This window comes from Haliotis rubra, unplaced genomic scaffold (assembly GCF_003918875.1).
Source record: "Haliotis rubra isolate DU_JTF1 unplaced genomic scaffold, ASM391887v1 Scf88, whole genome shotgun sequence".
In the NCBI taxonomy this organism is placed as follows: domain Eukaryota; kingdom Metazoa; phylum Mollusca; class Gastropoda; order Lepetellida; family Haliotidae; genus Haliotis; species Haliotis rubra.
In genome coordinates, this window is record NW_025767612.1 from 2,098,772 (window position 1) to 2,118,433 (window position 19,662).

The 19,662-nt window shown below is 40.5% G+C and overlaps 1 protein-coding gene across 1 annotated transcript; it reads right to left on the bottom strand.

Annotated features, from left to right (window-relative positions):
• Window positions 1-320: 320 nt before the first annotated feature.
• LOC124263371 lies at window positions 321-9,205 on the bottom strand. Its single transcript, XM_046697984.1, has 7 exons — window positions 9,102-9,205; window positions 6,917-7,121; window positions 4,752-6,182; window positions 3,984-4,182; window positions 2,460-2,587; window positions 583-680; window positions 321-409 (listed from the first exon to the last, which is right to left on the bottom strand). The coding sequence occupies exons 3-6, from the start codon at window positions 5,932-5,934 to the stop codon at window positions 652-654; spliced, it is 1,539 nt and encodes a 512-aa protein (XP_046553940.1). The 5' UTR covers window positions 5,935-6,182; window positions 6,917-7,121; window positions 9,102-9,205; the 3' UTR covers window positions 321-409; window positions 583-651.
• Window positions 9,206-19,662: the final 10,457 nt, after the last annotated feature.

Sequence of the window (19,662 nt, forward strand, 5' to 3'; positions counted from 1 at the left end):
AATCCATCCGCCTGTGAAACAGTGATACCATACAAATAGATAGAAGTTGAAGACATAGAAATTCAAAACATGAGCAAACATCAGTACATGAGTCAAGGCTATTACTCAACCCTATATCTCATATATAATAAAAGCGGGACCAAAACTTCAGTTAGCCAATATGAGTTTAGTTTTAACATTATGCCACTGTGGCCCGGGACACCAGGGCTTCACACATTGTACCCATTTGGGAAATCAAACCTGGGTCTTCAGTGTGACGAGCGAACGCTTTAACCACTAGGCTCCCCCATTGCTCCTAAGCACTTAATAAGCCTGCCTACCCCTGATTGCTTCTTTGGCTTTGGTGGGTCCTGAGGACGCATCATCAGCTGGTCGTCTGTCAGGATTTTGGGTTCCGTCTTTGGAAGATCTGTGCAACAAACAGTGAATGAGTATGGTTTAACAATATTCCAGCAACATCATAGCAGGAGACACCAGAAATGGGTGTCACAAGCTATAAATAAAATATGACCAATCAGGTCAGTGGATTTTTTCCACTCGAAAAAACTCGAAATGGCAGTGTGAGATCAAGTTGATACTGACCGCCATGCTGGACCAGTGGTAGATCTTGGGGCTCCCCTGCCATGTCTGCATTGCTGTGGCTGCCGGGAGTCAACTGCATCTCGGGATGGAGAGGTGGGCTGCTCACAGAAACAGGCGGGAATGAATACAGGCTGGGTGACATATGCATTCATCAACTCATCCAAAATGAGTACTAAGTGACCAATGTTAAAATTGTTTCAAATAATATTTCGTTTCTTTATAATATTCTACACGAGACAATGTACTACTTCATATTTGACAAAAACTGGAATTTGCAAAAGCGCTACAAAATGTGGACAACAGAGTTTAGAATCAGCTTCCATTGCAGTGTCAAATACTTTTTGTATGACATAACTTCCAAACAATCTCATCTCATTCAGCCTCAAACTGGATGCTCAGAATATACCTATCAAACACTGAGTAGTGTATAGGACTCAACTCAAAAACACTCCATTGCATAAAGCACTGTGAGAGTAAAAAGTAACATCCTTGGATTCCATTAGAGCAATGGTATCTCTTGACAACTCTGGGATAGAATGACATGCCATCAGTGAGGTTGAGAAGCAATGACACCAAGTCGAGAAGTGTGAGACCACTGGGATACGAGATGAAATCAACCAAGTCGAGAAAAGTCTGAGACCACTGGGATACGAGACACGGTCAACCAAAGCAGGAAGCTTAACTACATAGGACCACATCGACATACGATCAACCAGGGCAAGAAGACTCACACTATATGGTCACATGAACATGCAATCAACCGAGGTGAGAAGCCTTACACCATAGGGCCACATCGAAATGTGATCAACCAAGGCAAGAAGATTGACATTTTATGGTCACACTGACACACGATCAACCAAGGCAAGTAGCCTGACACCATAAGGCCACATTGAAATGCGATCAACCAAGGCAAGAAGATCGACATTATATTGTAACACTGACACACGATCAACCAAGGCAAGAAGACGGACACCATAAGGCCTCATTGAAATGCGATCAACCAAGGCAAGAAGATCGACACTATATGGTCACACTGACACACGATGAACAAAGGCAAGAAGACGGACACCATAGGGCCACATCGAAATGCGATCAACCAAGGCAAGAATCCTGACACCATAAGACCTCATCGAAATGCGATCAACCAAGGCAAGAAGCCTGACATCATTAGACCTCATCGAAATGTGATCAACCAAGGCAAGAAGACCGACATTATATTGTAACACTGACACACGATCAACCAAGGCAAGAAGACGGGCACCATAGGGCCTCATCAAAATGTGATCAACCAAGGCAAGAAGATCAACATTATATTGTCACACTGACACACGATCAACCAAGGCAAGAAGACGGGCACCATAGTGCCACATCGAAATGCGATCAACCAAGGCAAGAAGATTGACATTATATTGTCACACTGACACACGATCAACCAAGGCAAGAAGATGGACATTATATGGTCAACCAAGGCAAGAAGATTGAATGGTCATCACACTGGCACACAATCAACCAAGGCATCGACATTATATCACGATCAACCAAGGCAAGAAGATCGACATTATATGGTCACACTGACACACGATCAACCAAGGCAAGAAGATCGACATTATATGGTCACACTGACACACGATCAACCAAGGCAAGAAGATCGACATTATATGGTCACACTGACACACGATCAACCAAGGCAAGAAGACTGGACACCATCGGATCACACCATAAGATACAATGTACACAGGCACATGGATCAATCACCACATTGTCTTGGGCAGAATGTACACAGGCACATGGATCAATCACCACATTGTCTTGGCCAGAATGTGTACAAGCTGCCCTCATAAAAGTAGAATACTGTTTGGCATCAACAACAAACTGACCGTGCAAGCTGTGATGTATCCAGACTAGTGTGGCGCCAGATCCTTCCATTGGGCAGGATGTTCTGGGCGTTGTTCTGGGAATACTTTCTCCAAGCATGCTGGCACTGGCCACATTGCCAAGCAAGGAGCTGTGAATAGATGAGGTGAGGTGAGGTGAAATTGGGTTTTACGTCGAGCTTGAGAATATTTCGTTCATATGACGACGTGCATGCGTGTGTATGTGCGGCTGCTTGTACTAGCCCAGACTGAAGCTTGTTTTATAGTGCTAGTCCACTGAGATACCATGCCGCAGTGAAGCATGAATACCCCACTCAGACACATTATACTGACTCCAAGTCGACCAGTCCTTGCTGTACCCATTAATGCCGAGAGCCAGGCAGGGACCAACAAGTACCATATTTTAATGTCTTTTGGTATGACGCGGTCGGGGATCAAACCTGCAACCTTCCGCTCTCCGGGCGGACGCTCTAACCACACTACACCACGGAGGCGGTCTGTGAATAGATGAGTGGAACATCAATCTAGCACTGTGGAAAACCAGTCACAGTTTCACACGTTGAGGAAAAGGGACTAACCGATTGGCTGAGATGAACTGATTGCCTAACATCTTGTTGGAAGCAATTAATGTCTAATCAACTTGGTTTTGTTTTAAATGTCTTAATCTGCCAGAGTTGTATTCAAAGGCTATCTAATTATAATCAGGTCTTATACACAGATATGATACCCCTGTGTGAAGATCTAAGGACTCTTCCATAGAATTAGGAGTCAGACAAGCTTTCTAATCAGTGTCAAGGCTTCTAAATTCTCAAAATAAGTGAAGCAAAAAAGAAGAAAGCTGCGCTATTACAGGGTGTTCAATAAGTATGCCTGACTATCATTGTATGACTTAACTTTAAGCGAGGCAGTTCTGACTTTCGTAAACAGGTCAATCCAGTCTCATTAAAATCTGATCTTGGTCCTGTCTAGTGCTACACATAGATCTATGGACACTGTGTTACAGGTCATGTCAGAATGACATTTAGTGAACTTTGACTAACCAATGAAATGACAAACAAGAAGTCAACTCGAACCAATCAGAAAGCAGTTTTCTGAAGTAGTACAGCACTAGATTCAAACTGATGACTAGAATACCATTAAAAGTATTTAAATAAAGTTCCTCATTTAAAATCGGAAAACTGAATAAAAGAAAATTCTGGAATGTCTAATATATTGGTCGGGATTGCATGGAAGTACTTTGTTTGATGATTGTTTTGAGATAATCAGCCGTACAATCTGTAAATATCATCCATAAAATCCTGCTTTAACCGAAGTGTGCAAGTTATTAGAGGACACATTCCAACAATCACCTTCCAAATTGACACTCTGATGGGTCACAAGAACGGTTTTGCTCAACATGACCAATAATGGGATGATGTCCTAAGTTCTATGTTTGACCGCAGTGAGCACTAAGATACGATTTAAATCTTGTATAAGTGTGTCCAGGAAAATCCTAACATTACAGATTCAACATTCAACAAATCTTACCGTCCTTTCATCACAGTCATGGAGTTGCCATCAGCAGCAGACATGTGTAGCCCTGTAGCATTGCCCTTGAGAGGCCGCCCCTGCATTTGACCTTGACCTCTTCCCCTGCCCTGACCCCGACCACGCCCCCTAGATGTGCTCCCCCTACCCCCTCCAATAATGTTGCCACCACTTGCATTTAATTTGCCCTGAAAGTTGACTGGAAAGAAAAAAGAGGAAAATGTTAAAAAGCACCATTAGGATGCCGTAGGATAAACAGTGACAACATTAACCAATAACCTCATCAGTCACTGACATTTTCAAAGTCATAAAACCACTGAATAAGAATAACAAAACCTGAAAACAATCATTACATTTTTGTTGTTGTTTAACGTTACACTCAGCAATATTCAAGCTATATGACAGCAGTCTGTAAATAATTGACAAGAAAATCCAGTGATTAACAGCATGAACATCATTCTCCGCAGTTGGGTGAGTAAGTGAGTTTAGTTTTACGCCGCACCCAGCAATATTCCAGCTATATGGCGGCGGTTTGTAAATAATCGAGTCTGGACCAGACAATCCAGTGATCAACAGCATGAGCATTGATCTGCACAATTGGGAACCGATGACATGTGTCAACCAAGTCAGCGAGCCTGACCACCCGATCCCAATAGTCACCTCTTATGACGAGCATGGGTTGATGAAGAACACTTCTAACCCAGAACTTTACAGGTCCCATTACAATTAATCAAAATTGCTAACATGACCATTGTTTAAAATAGTTACCTGTTTCCTTCATTGGTTCCAGCCCATTTGCTGTGTACTTAGCTAGGAAACCTCCAGTGCCATTGGACTTTTTGACAAGGTAAACATATCCTTTCTGAAAATTCTGTCCCCTGACAGACAAAGTTTGTTGCGCATCATTTGAGAATGTCTGTTGTCCATCAGAGCTCTCAATCTGATGGGCGATGTTCAAACCCCGCTGTGTCTGGTTCATCAATCCCTGATGCTGCAGAGATGCACTGGACAGATCCTGCTGTTGGTGCGTCGCCGTCTTCATTTGTTGCTGTGAACTGTTCAACGTCTGATGCTGATGATTCACTGAATTGAACATCTGTGATGCATTCAGGCCTTGTTGATGCTGTGAGGTATTCAACAGCTGATGCTGTGATGTGTTCATAATATGCTGCTGTGGGGATCCACTGGTCATGTCCTGCTGCTGATGCGTGTTCATCAAGTTCGGAGAATGCTGTTGTCCGTAATTCTGACCTATATCGCGTTGATCAAAATTTGAGGGGGCGGACACATTGTACCGGACATCTTGAGGTGACTGCTGAGGATAGGGACTGCCCCTGTATACCTGATTAGGAGTTCCAATCACAGGGCTAGATCTAGCCTCTTCACTAGACATTGTCAGTGCCACCTCACCCACATTCTCACCAAAATGAGGAGAGGCAGATTCATATTCTCGTATCATGGACATTCCTGAACTCTGAACTGTGTTTTTGGAATATTTTGTCTTTGGTGGAGTTGCTATCCGGTTAATGAAGCTTTCTGAAGACGCTTGACTAGATGAGCTGTAGATTTCTGGACTCAAAGAAGATGTTTGGTCTGAGATATTTGAGGGGGTAAAATTGCTGAAGCTTGATGGAACAGGGGAACCTGAGAAGCTGTTCTCGCTGGAGGGGTACTGCTGATGGGTGAACTGATTGTGTTGATACTGTGTGGTAGAAGCCTGTTGCTGAGCATGTGCTGTCGGGGAGAGCTGGACTGACGTCTGCTGCAAATGCTGAGCATTAAGTGACGTCTGCTTAATGTGTGATTGCTGGATTGACTGCTGATCACGCTGAACAGTCACCTGCTGAACGGGGGGACTGCTGAAGTGATGGAGTGAAGGCATGCTGAATGGTAGTCGATGGAGCAGAACTTTGCTGTAAAGAATACTGGACATTCGGACTTGTGGCAGCATGGAGAAAGTTCCCTGACTGTTCCTGTGGTGATGGGATATAGTCCATGGGCGTCTCAGTTTGGTATGCAGCTGGCTGGGTAGGGCTGGGGGTGAAGTCAGAGGGTACAAGGTACTGACTGCTTGAGGAGCTAGGGATCGAGTAGATTTCTTCCCCTAACTGAAGCTGGATGGTATTTTCAGTAGTTCCAAGCTGTTCCAGTAAGTTCACTGCCTGATTCTGGCTTGTTGGATCAACTAGCATCACTTCTCTGAAAAAAAATAGACGGTTCAGAGTAGTGAAATGCTGAAACTAATGCAGTCACTAGTCACTAATGTATATCAACAGACTTACAGGTTTACTGGACAATGTATGTACAAGTGTATGTTAGTTTTTTCTGAGGGGGCAAGTTAAAGTAAACATGGTAAAATAAGAAAATTTATTACCCATATGGTGAAACATAACCATCACATTTGCCTAATAACCATTATTTCTGCATTTTGTCGTCTGTGACGTCAATAAACAATTGAACGTGACGTGAATGAAGAGGGCCGTCAGACTTGCTTACCATGTTTTACTCCACAAATGTACGTGAATAAAACGGAAAATAAAGAAATCATTACACTTGAGTAAGTGTATCATATGACATATACAAAACTCACGCACAATTGTGCCAGGGCAATAGATAATTTTGCATGAGTTTCGTATAAGTCTGTTGACACACTCGCTCACGTAATAACCTCTATGTATGGTTTTATGTGGGAGTTTGGATGATGACACAGATTATATTTGATTAGAATTTATAGGTATAATCAGGTATAGAAATCAGACCTGGCCCACAGGACTAGACTATTTTGTGAAAAGACACAGACACACAAGCACCCACACACACATGCACGCACACAACATAGTCCCTTCAAATGTTTAGTAGGATCACTTAACATAGCAACATTTTGGTCTGCTGGGACTTGGGGACAAGAACGAGAAAATGCTTCAAAAACGTACTCTGGCCCATCAGCTGCTTCTGTCTTCATATCCTCCATGGGCTGCGGCAACAGACCCTCAAGTCTTTGGGACTCCCCCCAACTGCCACTGCCAGCCCCGGAGCTGGGGCTTGTCATTCTGCTGACCGAGGACTGAGACTGGAAACTGGTGAACTGATTAGCACTTGTCCATCCTCGATCTGGAGATAATTCCTGCTCTTCTAAAGCTAAGTTAAAGAAAAGGCACAGCATCATACAGCTTGTCGATTTGCACTTTTCTACCATCCATAAGGAAATAATTCTGCTCACTCAAAATTAAAATAAAGAATATGCATAGCATCAAGATAAATATGACAGAAGTCAGTACACTGTAGTGCATTGGCAATCTTCAGACTTCAGCACTACTACAACTTGTTATGAGATCAGACTGTAATTGTATTTCATTAACTTCAACAGGGTTCTAACCTAAGCCTCACAATGCTTGCACCTGTAATTCCTTCACAGAAAAGGTATGCAGAAACTCTTCTCTTAAATTAACAGTCTGCCAGATGGGAATCATAAGGTATAGTTTGTTAGGTTTGGCAAATGTCTTCTGTGTGCAACTTACTCTAAAGTGATATATTCACACTCTTCTCAAAACAGTGGCTGCCTGCCATTACAGTGCATACAGGACTGGTGACAGTGGCTATCAACTTCCTGGTGTTAAATTCTTAAAGAAGGCCATGACTGGTCTATATGTTTAAATTGTTTTGTGTTCATCTGGGAGAAAAATCTTGCACAATTCACACAAAGCAAAAATAACCCAACAAAAGTCCAATAAGCAGAGTTCAAAATTGAGCAGGACCCTTGAGCAAGTTGAGGTTTGCTATCATATTTGAATCAACAATAAGGTAAGGACCCTGTAATGTAACGATGTGGAACCTGTGATTGCCATGCTTAATTCTGAACAATGTAAAATACAGTGTGTACTGAGTGTGATTGGAATATCATGATTATCATCTTAACCATGATCCAAACATTCATCAAGACGCCCACCATAGGGATCCCATTATCACTGATAATCCAGAAAGGTTCCATCCTATTCATAATTGGGTAATAAACATGATAGATAAGACACACTGTCCCATGCTGTGTTTATTTATGTGTGCTGCAGTGATTAATCTACCTGAATGGAACTCACAGTAGAATGAGAGTGAGCATGCCAATTTTGGCAGAACTTTTGTTTCTTAATAAATTTCTTACAAACTGATTAATATCCCTCCAAGCACTAATGAACAGTAGGGCTGGCTATCGATACTGATCATATAGAACAATAATAGGAAGCTAAATATCGATCAATTATTCATAACTATCACAGAAGTAAAAGAGCAAAAATGCTGAAAACATCTTAGAGAAATCAACATATTTTGCATCACTGGTGCATGGATTACTAACAAATTACTAGCGCCTCAACATGATCTAGAAGTAGGTAATGAATAAAGGCCTAACTTTGTGCATTGCTTGAGTGAATTAAAAACATTTGTTACCAACAGCTTATTATGATATTATTGTTGATACAATTTTCATATTGATAATCATAACTAATTCTTTTTGTCAGCCCTAATGAACAGACATTTTGTTCTTGCCACAATCCATATTTTGAAGGACCCAAAATACTTCATGCATTCTACAGAAAATAATTATGGCAGAATGCATTTGGGTTGTCTTACTTTGGGATTATTTGGGTCTTGTTCTCTGTAAAAGCTTGATAAGATGAGAGTTACCATCGTCAATATGTCAATTTTGTTCATAAGTAAGCCCTTCCAGATTAATCTGGACACTGAATGACAGCATTTGTTCACTGACAGCAGTGTACTTTGATATCATGGTCAGGCAGACTTTGGTATAGTTTATTGTCATGACAGGGTGCGACATTTGAAGTACTGTTTGTCCGGCAAACATATTATAAGCCAAACAAATTTTCCAAAGTTTATTCTAATGTTAACTTTTGCATTTCAAGTAATGATCAGTTGCAGTCATAAAATCTTAATTCGCTCTGAAATGCCATGCTTCAACTGTGCATAACACATTCTATTAGTAAACATGGTGAAAATTATCATGAAAATGGCAAATGTGCCGCCATGGTTAGGACACAATTTCCCTTTCTTTCCTTAAATATTGATGAAATACATTTACAAATGCAATCGATTCGATTATTGAGCACTTACCTGTTAAAAGAGACATTGCAGTATATTCATCCTGACTAAGCGCGAAGAAGAAAGACGAATTACAAATGTAAATATTTCACAGTCTAAGAATCATTTCTCGCCACCATAACACGACTCGTTTGTGTGATGTCGCAACACCCATTCCATGGTATTGTAGATATATATTTATAATTTTGTATAATTACAGGCATATTTATTAGATACTCACATTACAAGTTGTGTTCATGTTGTTATATACTTACGAAAAATGTATTTTACGACATATTAAAAAGCTATCCAAACGTTCCCGCCAAATATGAAAAGGCTTGATGCGCACTGACTGCCCAATGAGATTGTGCAGCGCGTTTACCTGCTCTCAAATGCATGGAAAATATGATCTGCCGCTTCACGACTTTCTTTAGTGATTTACATATTGTTTTTTTACTCGAGTTTTCATAGATTGGGAACAATTGGTAGGGGCTGTTGTGTTGTACAGAATGATATTGCATAATATGTTACCGTGCTGTACATAATGTATTTGCTCTCGGTATGTGCCCAATCACCTGTAAAAGTCGGAATGTACAAATGTTAAAGGGTTAATGTCTGGCCTTTTCGCCGCCGTCTTAACGGGTGTCTTAAACCGGAAATTATCATTCCGGGAAATCTAAACCGAGGGTTGAAAGGCCTACTTCTCGGTTGATGTTATCATATGCTTAATTTTCACGAGACTAATGCTAATTAAATATCTGAAAAGACATAATTTTGATATAAACAAATAATTGAATTGAATTTGTAAAGGAATGCCTGTGAATTTGAGATTCGCAACCTGAAGAAATCTAGACTTGTTTCTTCTAGGGCTTCAGCTGGGAGCGGAAGGGAAAATAATGTGGTTCAGGGACTGTGAGACAGGCTAGAATTTCAGTTGGAACAATTTAAAGTCATCGACACTGTCGCTTCGTCAGCCTTGAAACAATACTTCTACATGGTTTTAATGTTTATACAAGAAATATTTAATAATAAGGCTTATACCACGTGGATGATGTATTACTCTCTCTGAACTAAGTTCTTCAAACATTATGTGGCTTTCGAATATATATAACAGTAATGTATGTGTGTGTACGTTTGTCTCACAGTCCCTGAACCACATTATTTTCCCTACTGCCAAGCCCTATCTGCAGTGCTAAAGCCCTAAATAAAGCAAGTGTAGATTTCCCCAGGTTCTGAGTATGGAATTTTTGTTACTATGAAAGTTATATATATTCAGAAACTAAGCGTTAGTCGTGTACGTGTGTGTGTGCGTGCGTGAGAATCTGGAGTAAACATCAGCAACAAAGACAAATAAAAACAAAAGACCCACACAGACATTCTAATGACATAGTATACCATGAGCCACGAAGTCAACGTGGCTGACCAAACACTCGGATTCCGAATAGTTATATATGCGCTACACTGAAGTGAGTGAGTGTGCTTTAGCAATATCACGGCGGGGGTCACCAGAAATGGGCTTCACACACTGTACCCTGGTAGGGAATCGAACCCGGGTCTATGGCGTGACCAGCGAACACTTTAACCCCTAGGCTACCCCACCGCCTCGGTAGACTCGAGACAGTCTCAGGTTTCAGTATAAGGACACCGGTGGAGCGTAACTGTATATTGCTAGTAAACATTCGATTATAATCAAGGAAGTATGGTTTTACTGTTGTAGTATTTTTATTATTGGCTGTTTGTTTTACCCAATATAAGGAAACTATTAAGTATATTTCAAATACCAATAAAGTTTACCGAAAATATACATACCTACTTTCAATCAAAACGTCTATAGTTGGTTGGCTGGTTGGTTAACGCCAGACGCAGCTATATTCCAGCTATATGGCGACGGTCTGTAAATAATGGAGTCTAGACCAGACAATCGAGTGATCAACAGCATGAGCATCGATCAACACAACTGGGATACGATGACATGTGTCAACCAAGTCAGCGAACCACCCGCTCCCGTTTGTCGCCTTTTACGACAAGCATGGGTTACTGAAGACAAATTCTAACCCGGATCTTCGCGGGTCCCAAAACGTCTAAAAGCAGTGTTGAAAACTCGTACATTTCGCTGCCTTCCGGCAAACACTTTAACCACCGCCCCGATCGATAAATGAAATGGGTTTGTATGTTTTTTATGTGACCCACCACGTGAATTTCAGTTGTTTCCGTTCAAGAACGTGCGGTAATGATACCTGATATTTCGAGTCAGCTTGTATATGGTGAGTGAAAATTGTCTTACGCGACGTTTGGTGGGGACACCAGAAATGGGCTCCAGACATTGTATCCATCTGGGGAATCAAACCAGGGTCAACGGCGTGACGTTTGAACGCTTTACCCACTTATTCACCATACCCTCCCTATTTGACGGGATACAGTATCAGAGGACGAGCGTGTGTATAGAGGACTTGTGAACATAGTGAGTTGAGATTATCAATATTACAATTATATTTGGACGTCGCAGCTTAATGTGAGTGAGTTTAGTTTTACACCGCTTTTAGCAATATTCCAGCAATATTACGGCGGGGGACACCAGAAATGGGCTTCACACATTGTGCACATGTGGGGAATCGAACCCGGTTATTAGGTGTGACGAGCGAACGCTTTAACCACAAGGCTACCCGACCACTTTAAGTGGTGAAACCTTCGACCAATGGGATGGTGCTGACAAACCTAGAAATTAATTGGATTAACCCACACTAATTCGAACCCACACTAGGTTTCCGTTGTGTTTAGTCTAAGGGACGCAACTCTGTGCAACGCCTTAGACAACTGTCCCCCACCCGCCGTTCCCCAAGAAATGGTAAATACAGATTCGTATATACAGCGAGTAGAAGATTAGCTATACAACCCAGAATTTTTGTTGCATCTTCGATCATGCAAGGTTAAGGACATCTAATGCACGATCGACACAACCTATTTGTTCTCAACGCCAGAATTCATTAGTCCAAAATGGTTAATTGTTTCAGTGCGAGTCAGCAAAATCTTTTCAGCAAACAATCGGCATGTCCCTTGTAATTATCGGCTATACCAGGGCTGGCAGCCTTAAACTCCGTTTGCTGTTTACACAGTAAGACCCCATATTTCGTTGTTGGATCTTTCACATGTGAAGGTACGTGGGTCAGTGACTACACCGCCAAACCCCGCCAACAAAACAGTACACCGCTTTTAGCAATATTACAGCAATGTCACGGCGGGAACGCCTCAAATGGGCTTCGCACGTTGCTCCCATTTAGGGAATCGAACCCGGGTCATTCGGACACGAGCGAACGCTTTAATCACTAGGCGCGTGTTCTGGGGAATTGGTAGGGAATCCACGCAAACGCGGAGCAAGTGGCCATTGGCTGTTCTTGTCTACTTCTCGTCATCTGGTTTGGTGGGATGTACGTCTACTTTCTGCTGTCTGTTTTGGTGGGATGTACGTCTACTTTCTGCTGTCTGTTTTGGTGGGATGCACGTCTACTGTCTGCTGTCTGTTTTGGTGGGATGTACGTCTACTTTCTGCTGTCTGTTTTGGTGGGATGTACGTCTACTTTCTGCTGTCTGTTTTGGTGGGATGTGCGTCTACTTTCTGCTGTCTGTTTTGGTGGGATGTACGTCTACTTTCTGCTATCTGTATTTGGTGGGATGTACGTCTACTTTCTGCTGTCTGTTTTGGTGGGATGTACGTCTACTTTCTGTTATCTGTTTTGGTGGGATGTGCGTCTACTTTCTGCTGTCTGTTTTTGGTGGGATGTACGTCTACTTTCTGTTATCTGTTTTGGTGGGATGTACGTCTACTTTCTGCTGTCTGTTTTGGTGGGATGTACGTCTACTTTCTGTTATCTGTTGTGGTGTACGGATGTGCGTCTACTTTCTTCTATCTGTCTGGGATTGGTTTGGTGGGATGTACGTCTACTTTCTGCTATCTGGTTTGGTGGGATGTACGTCCACTTGCGTCTACTTGGTGGGATGTACGTCTACTTTCTTTGGTGTGGGATGTACGTCTACTTTCTGCTATCTGGTTTGGTGGGGGATGTACGTCTACTTTCTGTTATCTGGTCTGGTAGGATGTACGTCTACTTTCTGCTATCTGACTTGGTTGGATGTACGTCTATCTGTTTTGGTGGGATGCACGTCTACTTTCTGCTATCTGTTTTGGTGGGATGTGCGTCTACTTTCTGCTATCTGTTTTGGTGGGATGTACGTCTACTTTCTGCTATCTGTTTTGGTGGGATGGATGCACTCTTCTAACCCAGTTTTGTTTGGCAGGATGCATTGCCTACTTTCTAGTTTCTCTTGTCATTGTGAAATTCCTATGTACCTTCTATTTATTTTTAATGACTGTTAAATATGGTGTTGGGTCCACTGATAACACTGTTTCAGAAGCTGTGGATCTTTGTGATGAATCGGACCATAGCCAGTAACCAATATTGAAATGGTGTCTGGTGTATTAATGACAATGTTCTTCGTTACAGTTCTTTTCATTTGCCAGGACACCCAAGCGTATTTTGATATCAGATAAACACAAATATTTGCACATATGCCCATTCAATTTCATTAGTCCAAGTTGTAAGTGAATGTAATGATTGGTTGATTGGTACATAATGCTACTGCAATAGTCCAGTTAAGTCACAGAATAGACAGACGGTTGTTCCTGAGCCACTGCTTACGCTGCCTATGCATGGTGACATGCATTAAGCTTAGTTGACCACAGAATAAACATCAGTTGGGTCTTATGACAAGCATGTTTTTCTGGTTGGTTAGTTGGTTGTTTGACGCCACACTCAGCAATATTCCAGCTATATGGCGGCAGTCTGTAAATAATCCAGTCTGGACCAGACAATCCAGTGATCAACAGCATGAGCATAGATCTACACAAATGGGATACGATGACATGTGTCAACCCAGTCAGCGAGAATAACCACCCTCTCCCATTAGACACCTCTTAGGACAAGCATGGTTAACTGAAGATCAATTCTAACCTGGATCTTCATGGGTATGTTTTTCTGGATTGCTGTGTACAAGAACATCTTTACCTGCTGTACTGATTACTAATGGAACCTAAGATATTCTCTTGAGTTTGGAGTTATTGGTATGTACTTATTATCTGTGATATGGTCACCACTCTATCATCGTAACTTTATCTTTTGATATCTGAATGAGTGTTGTTAAACACTGCACCTCCAATTCCAATGACTTCAGTTCACAAGCTGTAAATCATTGAATCTGGACCAGATAAACCAGTGATTAATCCCACGAGCCATTATCACTATTCCCTCAATGACTTCAGTTCAAAAGCTGTAAATCATTCAATCTGGACCAGATAAGCCAGTGATTAATTGCAAGAGCCATTATCAGCAGGTTACGATGATACCCAATCAACCAAGTGACTGGGCCTGACCAACCAATCATTCAAGTATGGGAAGTCTCAACTTCATCAATTTCGGAGATGATTTATGATCCTGTGGGGGAGTGATTGAGTAGTTACGTTTGACACTGCTTTAACAATATTCCAGTAATATCACGGTCAGCTTCATATGGAAGGAAATCCTGAAGTGACGCAGGACTCAGAAGTTCCCACTTTGGTGAAACCAATGTGCATGAGAATGGGGCTGACAACCCTAGAAACATAATAAGGGCCAACTGGGGTTCGAACCGACTATTACGGACACGGGTAGCCTTGTGGTTAAAGTGTTCGCTTGTCACGCGGAAGGCCCAGGTTCAATGCCCACTTGGGCACAATGTGTTAAGCCCATTTCTGGTGTCCCACTCTCCCCTCCCTATTATAAGCTTGAGTGAGTATGGTTTTACACCACTTTTAGCAATATCACTGCGGGGGACACCAGAAATGGGCTTCACATATTATACCCATGTGGGGAATTGAACCCGGGTCTTCAGTGTGACGAGCGGACGCTTCAACCATTAGGTTACCCCACCACCCTGACTGATGATGGAGTTGCTGGTGCTGATATAAGCTCACACGGCTCCACTGTCCAGGTGAACGAACTAGTGGTGGTCCGATTAATTGAAATAATCGAAGATTGGTCGCAATGACAAAACGACCAAGCAATCGATCATGTTTTCTCATAATCGAACACAAACAATTCTGCAGCACTTGTTTTCATTAACAATATGTTTCACAAGGTTGGTTTTGTCTGTTACATTTCATAAGCACTACAAGCTCGTTCCAAGGCATGATTGAATTTATCTTAAAGACCCCAAGAATTTATGTTCCTAACATACTAGTCATCCTTTAAAGATGTGAAATTTTGCCCCAAACCCCCCAAAGAACTGTTTTCTTTCCTTATTTTTTTGTGCCGTAACAAATTTCATAAATGAAGCTAGCCAATTATTTTCGATGATTGATTGGTTGTAATGAACCAACCATCAATTATGAGATTTTAACCAATTCCCAACACTAGAACTAACACGAGGCATAATGTCTGTATGGAAATATCTACTTTATTCAGGAAACAGTCTCATAATATGTGATTATAGTCTTACAAGGAAACATGTTAATGGCAATACAAACAGGTCTAAACATTTAGTTTCGTGTCACTGTATCAGGCAGTTAAGATGAAAACTTGACATACGTGACTAGGACACAATCAATCATAGAGACAGACCATTTGAAATTCTGTAGGGATGAGAGGGTCAGCTGCTGAGTTCTAGCTCAGGATTCATAATAGTTAATCATGACATTATTATTAAAAAGTGGTTTTCTTATTTTAGAAAACCATAAGTGACAGAAAACCTACTTTGTCTCCAATATTCCATGACCTACCTCAACCTGCCTCTCTCCACTCAGATATCAAATGGTTGGTCAAATATGTGACTTCCAAGAAAACATAAAATCACTTACAAACTTTATTTTTATATGACTTACTTATTGAAAAAAAATAGTTTTAGATATGCTTCATTAAAGAAATGTTCAGTTCAGCCATTAGATATAAATACACAACTAAAAAGCATGGACGGAATGTTGAATGAAATCATTCTCTGTACAATGGATGAACATGGATGAGAAATATATCCATAAATGCAACTTCACAATAAATCACAAAGAATAACAGTATTCACACAATTCAATAATGTGGTTTGATTCTGAAATTTTGCACAGAGTGATGTTCTTGGATGTGACAATACCTCCGAAGTATAAACCATAATTTCATGTCAATATAGGTTGATGTCATTTAAAATGTCAATCTTGGCATTCAAATTTCAAACTTCTTTCCTCAAACATCAGGTGCACATTATTGTATTTTCACAATGTTAATTTACACAGACAAGATGATGGAACTATTCGTACATTACCCAAAGATGTCCTTTCATCCATCGCTGCCAACATGAATGTCAGCCTGTAAATAATTGAACCTGGAGACCAATTCTGACCCAGAATTCCCACATGACTAAAAATTGAGGGTGAGTGAGAGAATGAAGTAAGGGTTGTAGACAGAATAATCAAGCTATATCATAATAAGTTAATGGCCTTATTGTGTTATAAACAAACAAGTGGTTGAGAGAGTAATTTTCCAAGCTTTATGATAAAAATACATTCAAGGATAGTCTTCCATGCATCACCATCCTACTTCTTGCCATAGTGACAACCTGATTCTCTTGATAATCTTTAGAACAGAATACTTTCTACATCAATACTGGGTCCAGTATGCCATTTAGTCTGCATCAAGCCTTTGAGACCTGGGTTGATAATACGGCCATCTTGATTTTTATTTTGGGGTCTCAGCTCAGCGTTCTTTTCAAAACTGGCTAGAAGAATGTTTGCTGTGAAATATACCCATTTTATAATATGCGAATAATTAATGCAGATATATTCATGTCAATAATAAGAATTGTCAGCAGATAATGAATAGGGGACCAGTCATGTATGCAGTCAGGGGGACTGACTACCAAACTACGAGAATACCTTTCAGAATTTTATATACCGTATATCTCACTGGTTTATATAAATACAAAACAAATTAAAACTGAAGAACAACAAAGTGTGTATTTTTCAAGTAATCTTTTATAGCTCCCACCAATGACTGGTCCCTTAGCAGGCACTTAATATAGGGACGAGATGCAGCTGTGGACATGTCTATAGGCACTGTTGAGTCCTTCGTGTTGCAGGTGCTTGGAACATTTGATGAGTAACAATGAGTAACACAGCTAAACACACTCACAAACTCACTATCTCAACTACATCATCATTTTTTTCAAAAACATTGAAATTCAGCAAAGTAAACACAATTTTCAAACAATTAAAAGTTGATAAATATTAACAGATTTTCGTTGTATATTAAGAACAAACACTTAATAACATATTTCTATGTATAGTTGTATCTATGCTACACAGACAGCTACTACTATCAAGACATAGTCTGTAATACCTACAAAGAACTCTCCTTTTCATACATGCAGGAATGTTGCAATATGTTTGACAAAGATGATAATGGTAGGAGAGCGGGTATCTCCATGGATAATGGAGGTGTGTGTGGGGTGGGCTCAGAATACGTCAGTGGATAGTGATGGTGGATTCTGGAGTGGGTGGGGGTGGGGAGTGGGTGGCGACACCTCAATATGTGGAGTGAAAGTATAGGTTGGGTTACATGTGGTTGTGTGGGGCTCTATGGATTCATAAAGACGGAGAGAGAGTTGGGTAGGATGGGTACCTCTCCACAGGTTGGATGAGGGTGATGGAATACTCATATAAGATGGATCACATACCTTAAATAACTTATCCCCCCAAAAAGGGCAACCAACTCCCCACCACTGTTCAACACACACAATGATTACACTGCGAACATTTAAACTGGAATCAGTTCGTCTCAAGGTGAACCATATTATCTGCAGGTGATATGAGATGGCAGCTTACAACCCTGGATTCCAGTCCACAAGGCAATCTCTGGGATCATCTTAGTGGTAAGATCACTCTGTAGAACAAGGACCCGGTATAGTACAAGTCTCATGCATGTATAAAGGGTGGAAGAATACAGCTAGGACACACTGGAAGCACAGTTGGTCTACAGGTGTGTACAGGTGTGTACAGGTGTGCAGGTCCTAATGAAGTAATCAAAACAAGACACTTTACCATAAGCACCACAGTCGGCAAATGATAGCAAAACACATGAATCCAAACACCTCATCAACAATTCATGTTTCCATGGCAACACACAACAGGAACTAAAGGTATAAAATATTAATGCATGTATTTTTATGTGGAAATGTAATATCATTTGATGGTGTTGAATGTTAGATGACAACAGTCTTGTTTTCCTTAGTGTCAACCTGTCTCAGTCACACATACAGAAACATGCTATCTACCACAGTATTCACATCAGGTAGATCCTGTGAACGATCTCTTGGATATTGGAAATAAACATCTTATCCCTTAACAATCAGGGGATTTATTCTGATATACATGATCACAATTCTGAGTACAGAGTTAGGATAACTGATTTTTTTTCTATTTTCATATGGAATTTTCCAGAGTTTCTTGACTTATATCAAACATGTGTCATAAACAATAATAAAAATATTTAGGATATTCTTCCAGCTCTCAACAGACTAATCATTTGTTGTCGAAAACAACTTGGAATTTCTAAAATAAATATAAAAATTGCTTACAATTGTAGGTTCAAGATACCATTTCAGTTAAGGCTGAATACAACTATTGATTTAAAACACTCTTTATTGATGGAAACCACTATATAAGCCCCTGGTAATCCATGATATTTAAAAAACATTTCTCAGAGGAATATATCTTTCTGCCCTCCCAAAATTAATGTTGACATAACAAATATACAGAAAAAATGTTTCTTTTCATCATTCATCAAATAGAAGATAACTGGAGGAACAAATGACTCATGTGGATGCATCATTGAAAAAACACATCTACAAAATAAGTCTCCAAAACTGTTAAATCAAATGTACATTGCAAACAATGAAACAATAATAATTGACTTTAAGATTATGCAAATGTAACAATAATTAATAGCAGAGAGACAGAATTACAAGGTTGACTGATAATTTTAAAAACAAACAATTATCCTTTATGCACATGTTTTACTAATCTAATTGACAAAAACTATTTTGATTGTCAACATAAAGAAAGGAATTCCACCACTGCACACTCTTCATATCCTACTGGTTTCTTGACAGGAACACTTAGGAGTTACATCAAAGGGTATTCTCTGTGGAAATTTCATTCTGTCCTGTATGGTATAACAACGAAACCTTGTTAATCTGGACAGTACTTAAACCTTGTTAATCTGGACAGTACTTAAACCTTGTTAATCTGGACAGAAGTACACCCAATGAAATCAACATACAAGGCCCAGAGTCACAGGATATGTGTTATTTGAGAGGCTAGTCAAATTTAACTGTTGTAATCAGTGTATGAAATATGGCCCGTCCGACAGCCCGAGACTTTCCCGAGGTTAGATTTCAGACAGACGGTCTAGATTTACAGCTAGCCAGCCGGATGGTCTGGTAACTTTTTTTTAGATGTTATATACATGTGTGTCATATCTTGGTGTCTGGTCTGGTTAAATCCATTTTGGACTGGTAACAG

Coding starts and splice junctions, on each gene's coding strand:
- LOC124263371 (XM_046697984.1), bottom strand. CDS start 5,934: ATGCTGCCACAAGTCCGAATGTCCAGTATTCTTTACAGCAAAGTTCTG. Junction 4,183..4,751: donor GGAACCAATGAAGGAAACAG/GTAACTATTTTA, acceptor TTTTCTTTCCAG/TCAACTTTCAGGGCAAATTA. Junction 2,588..3,983: donor ATGACTGTGATGAAAGGACG/GTAAGATTTGTT, acceptor ATCTATTCACAG/CTCCTTGCTTGGCAATGTGG.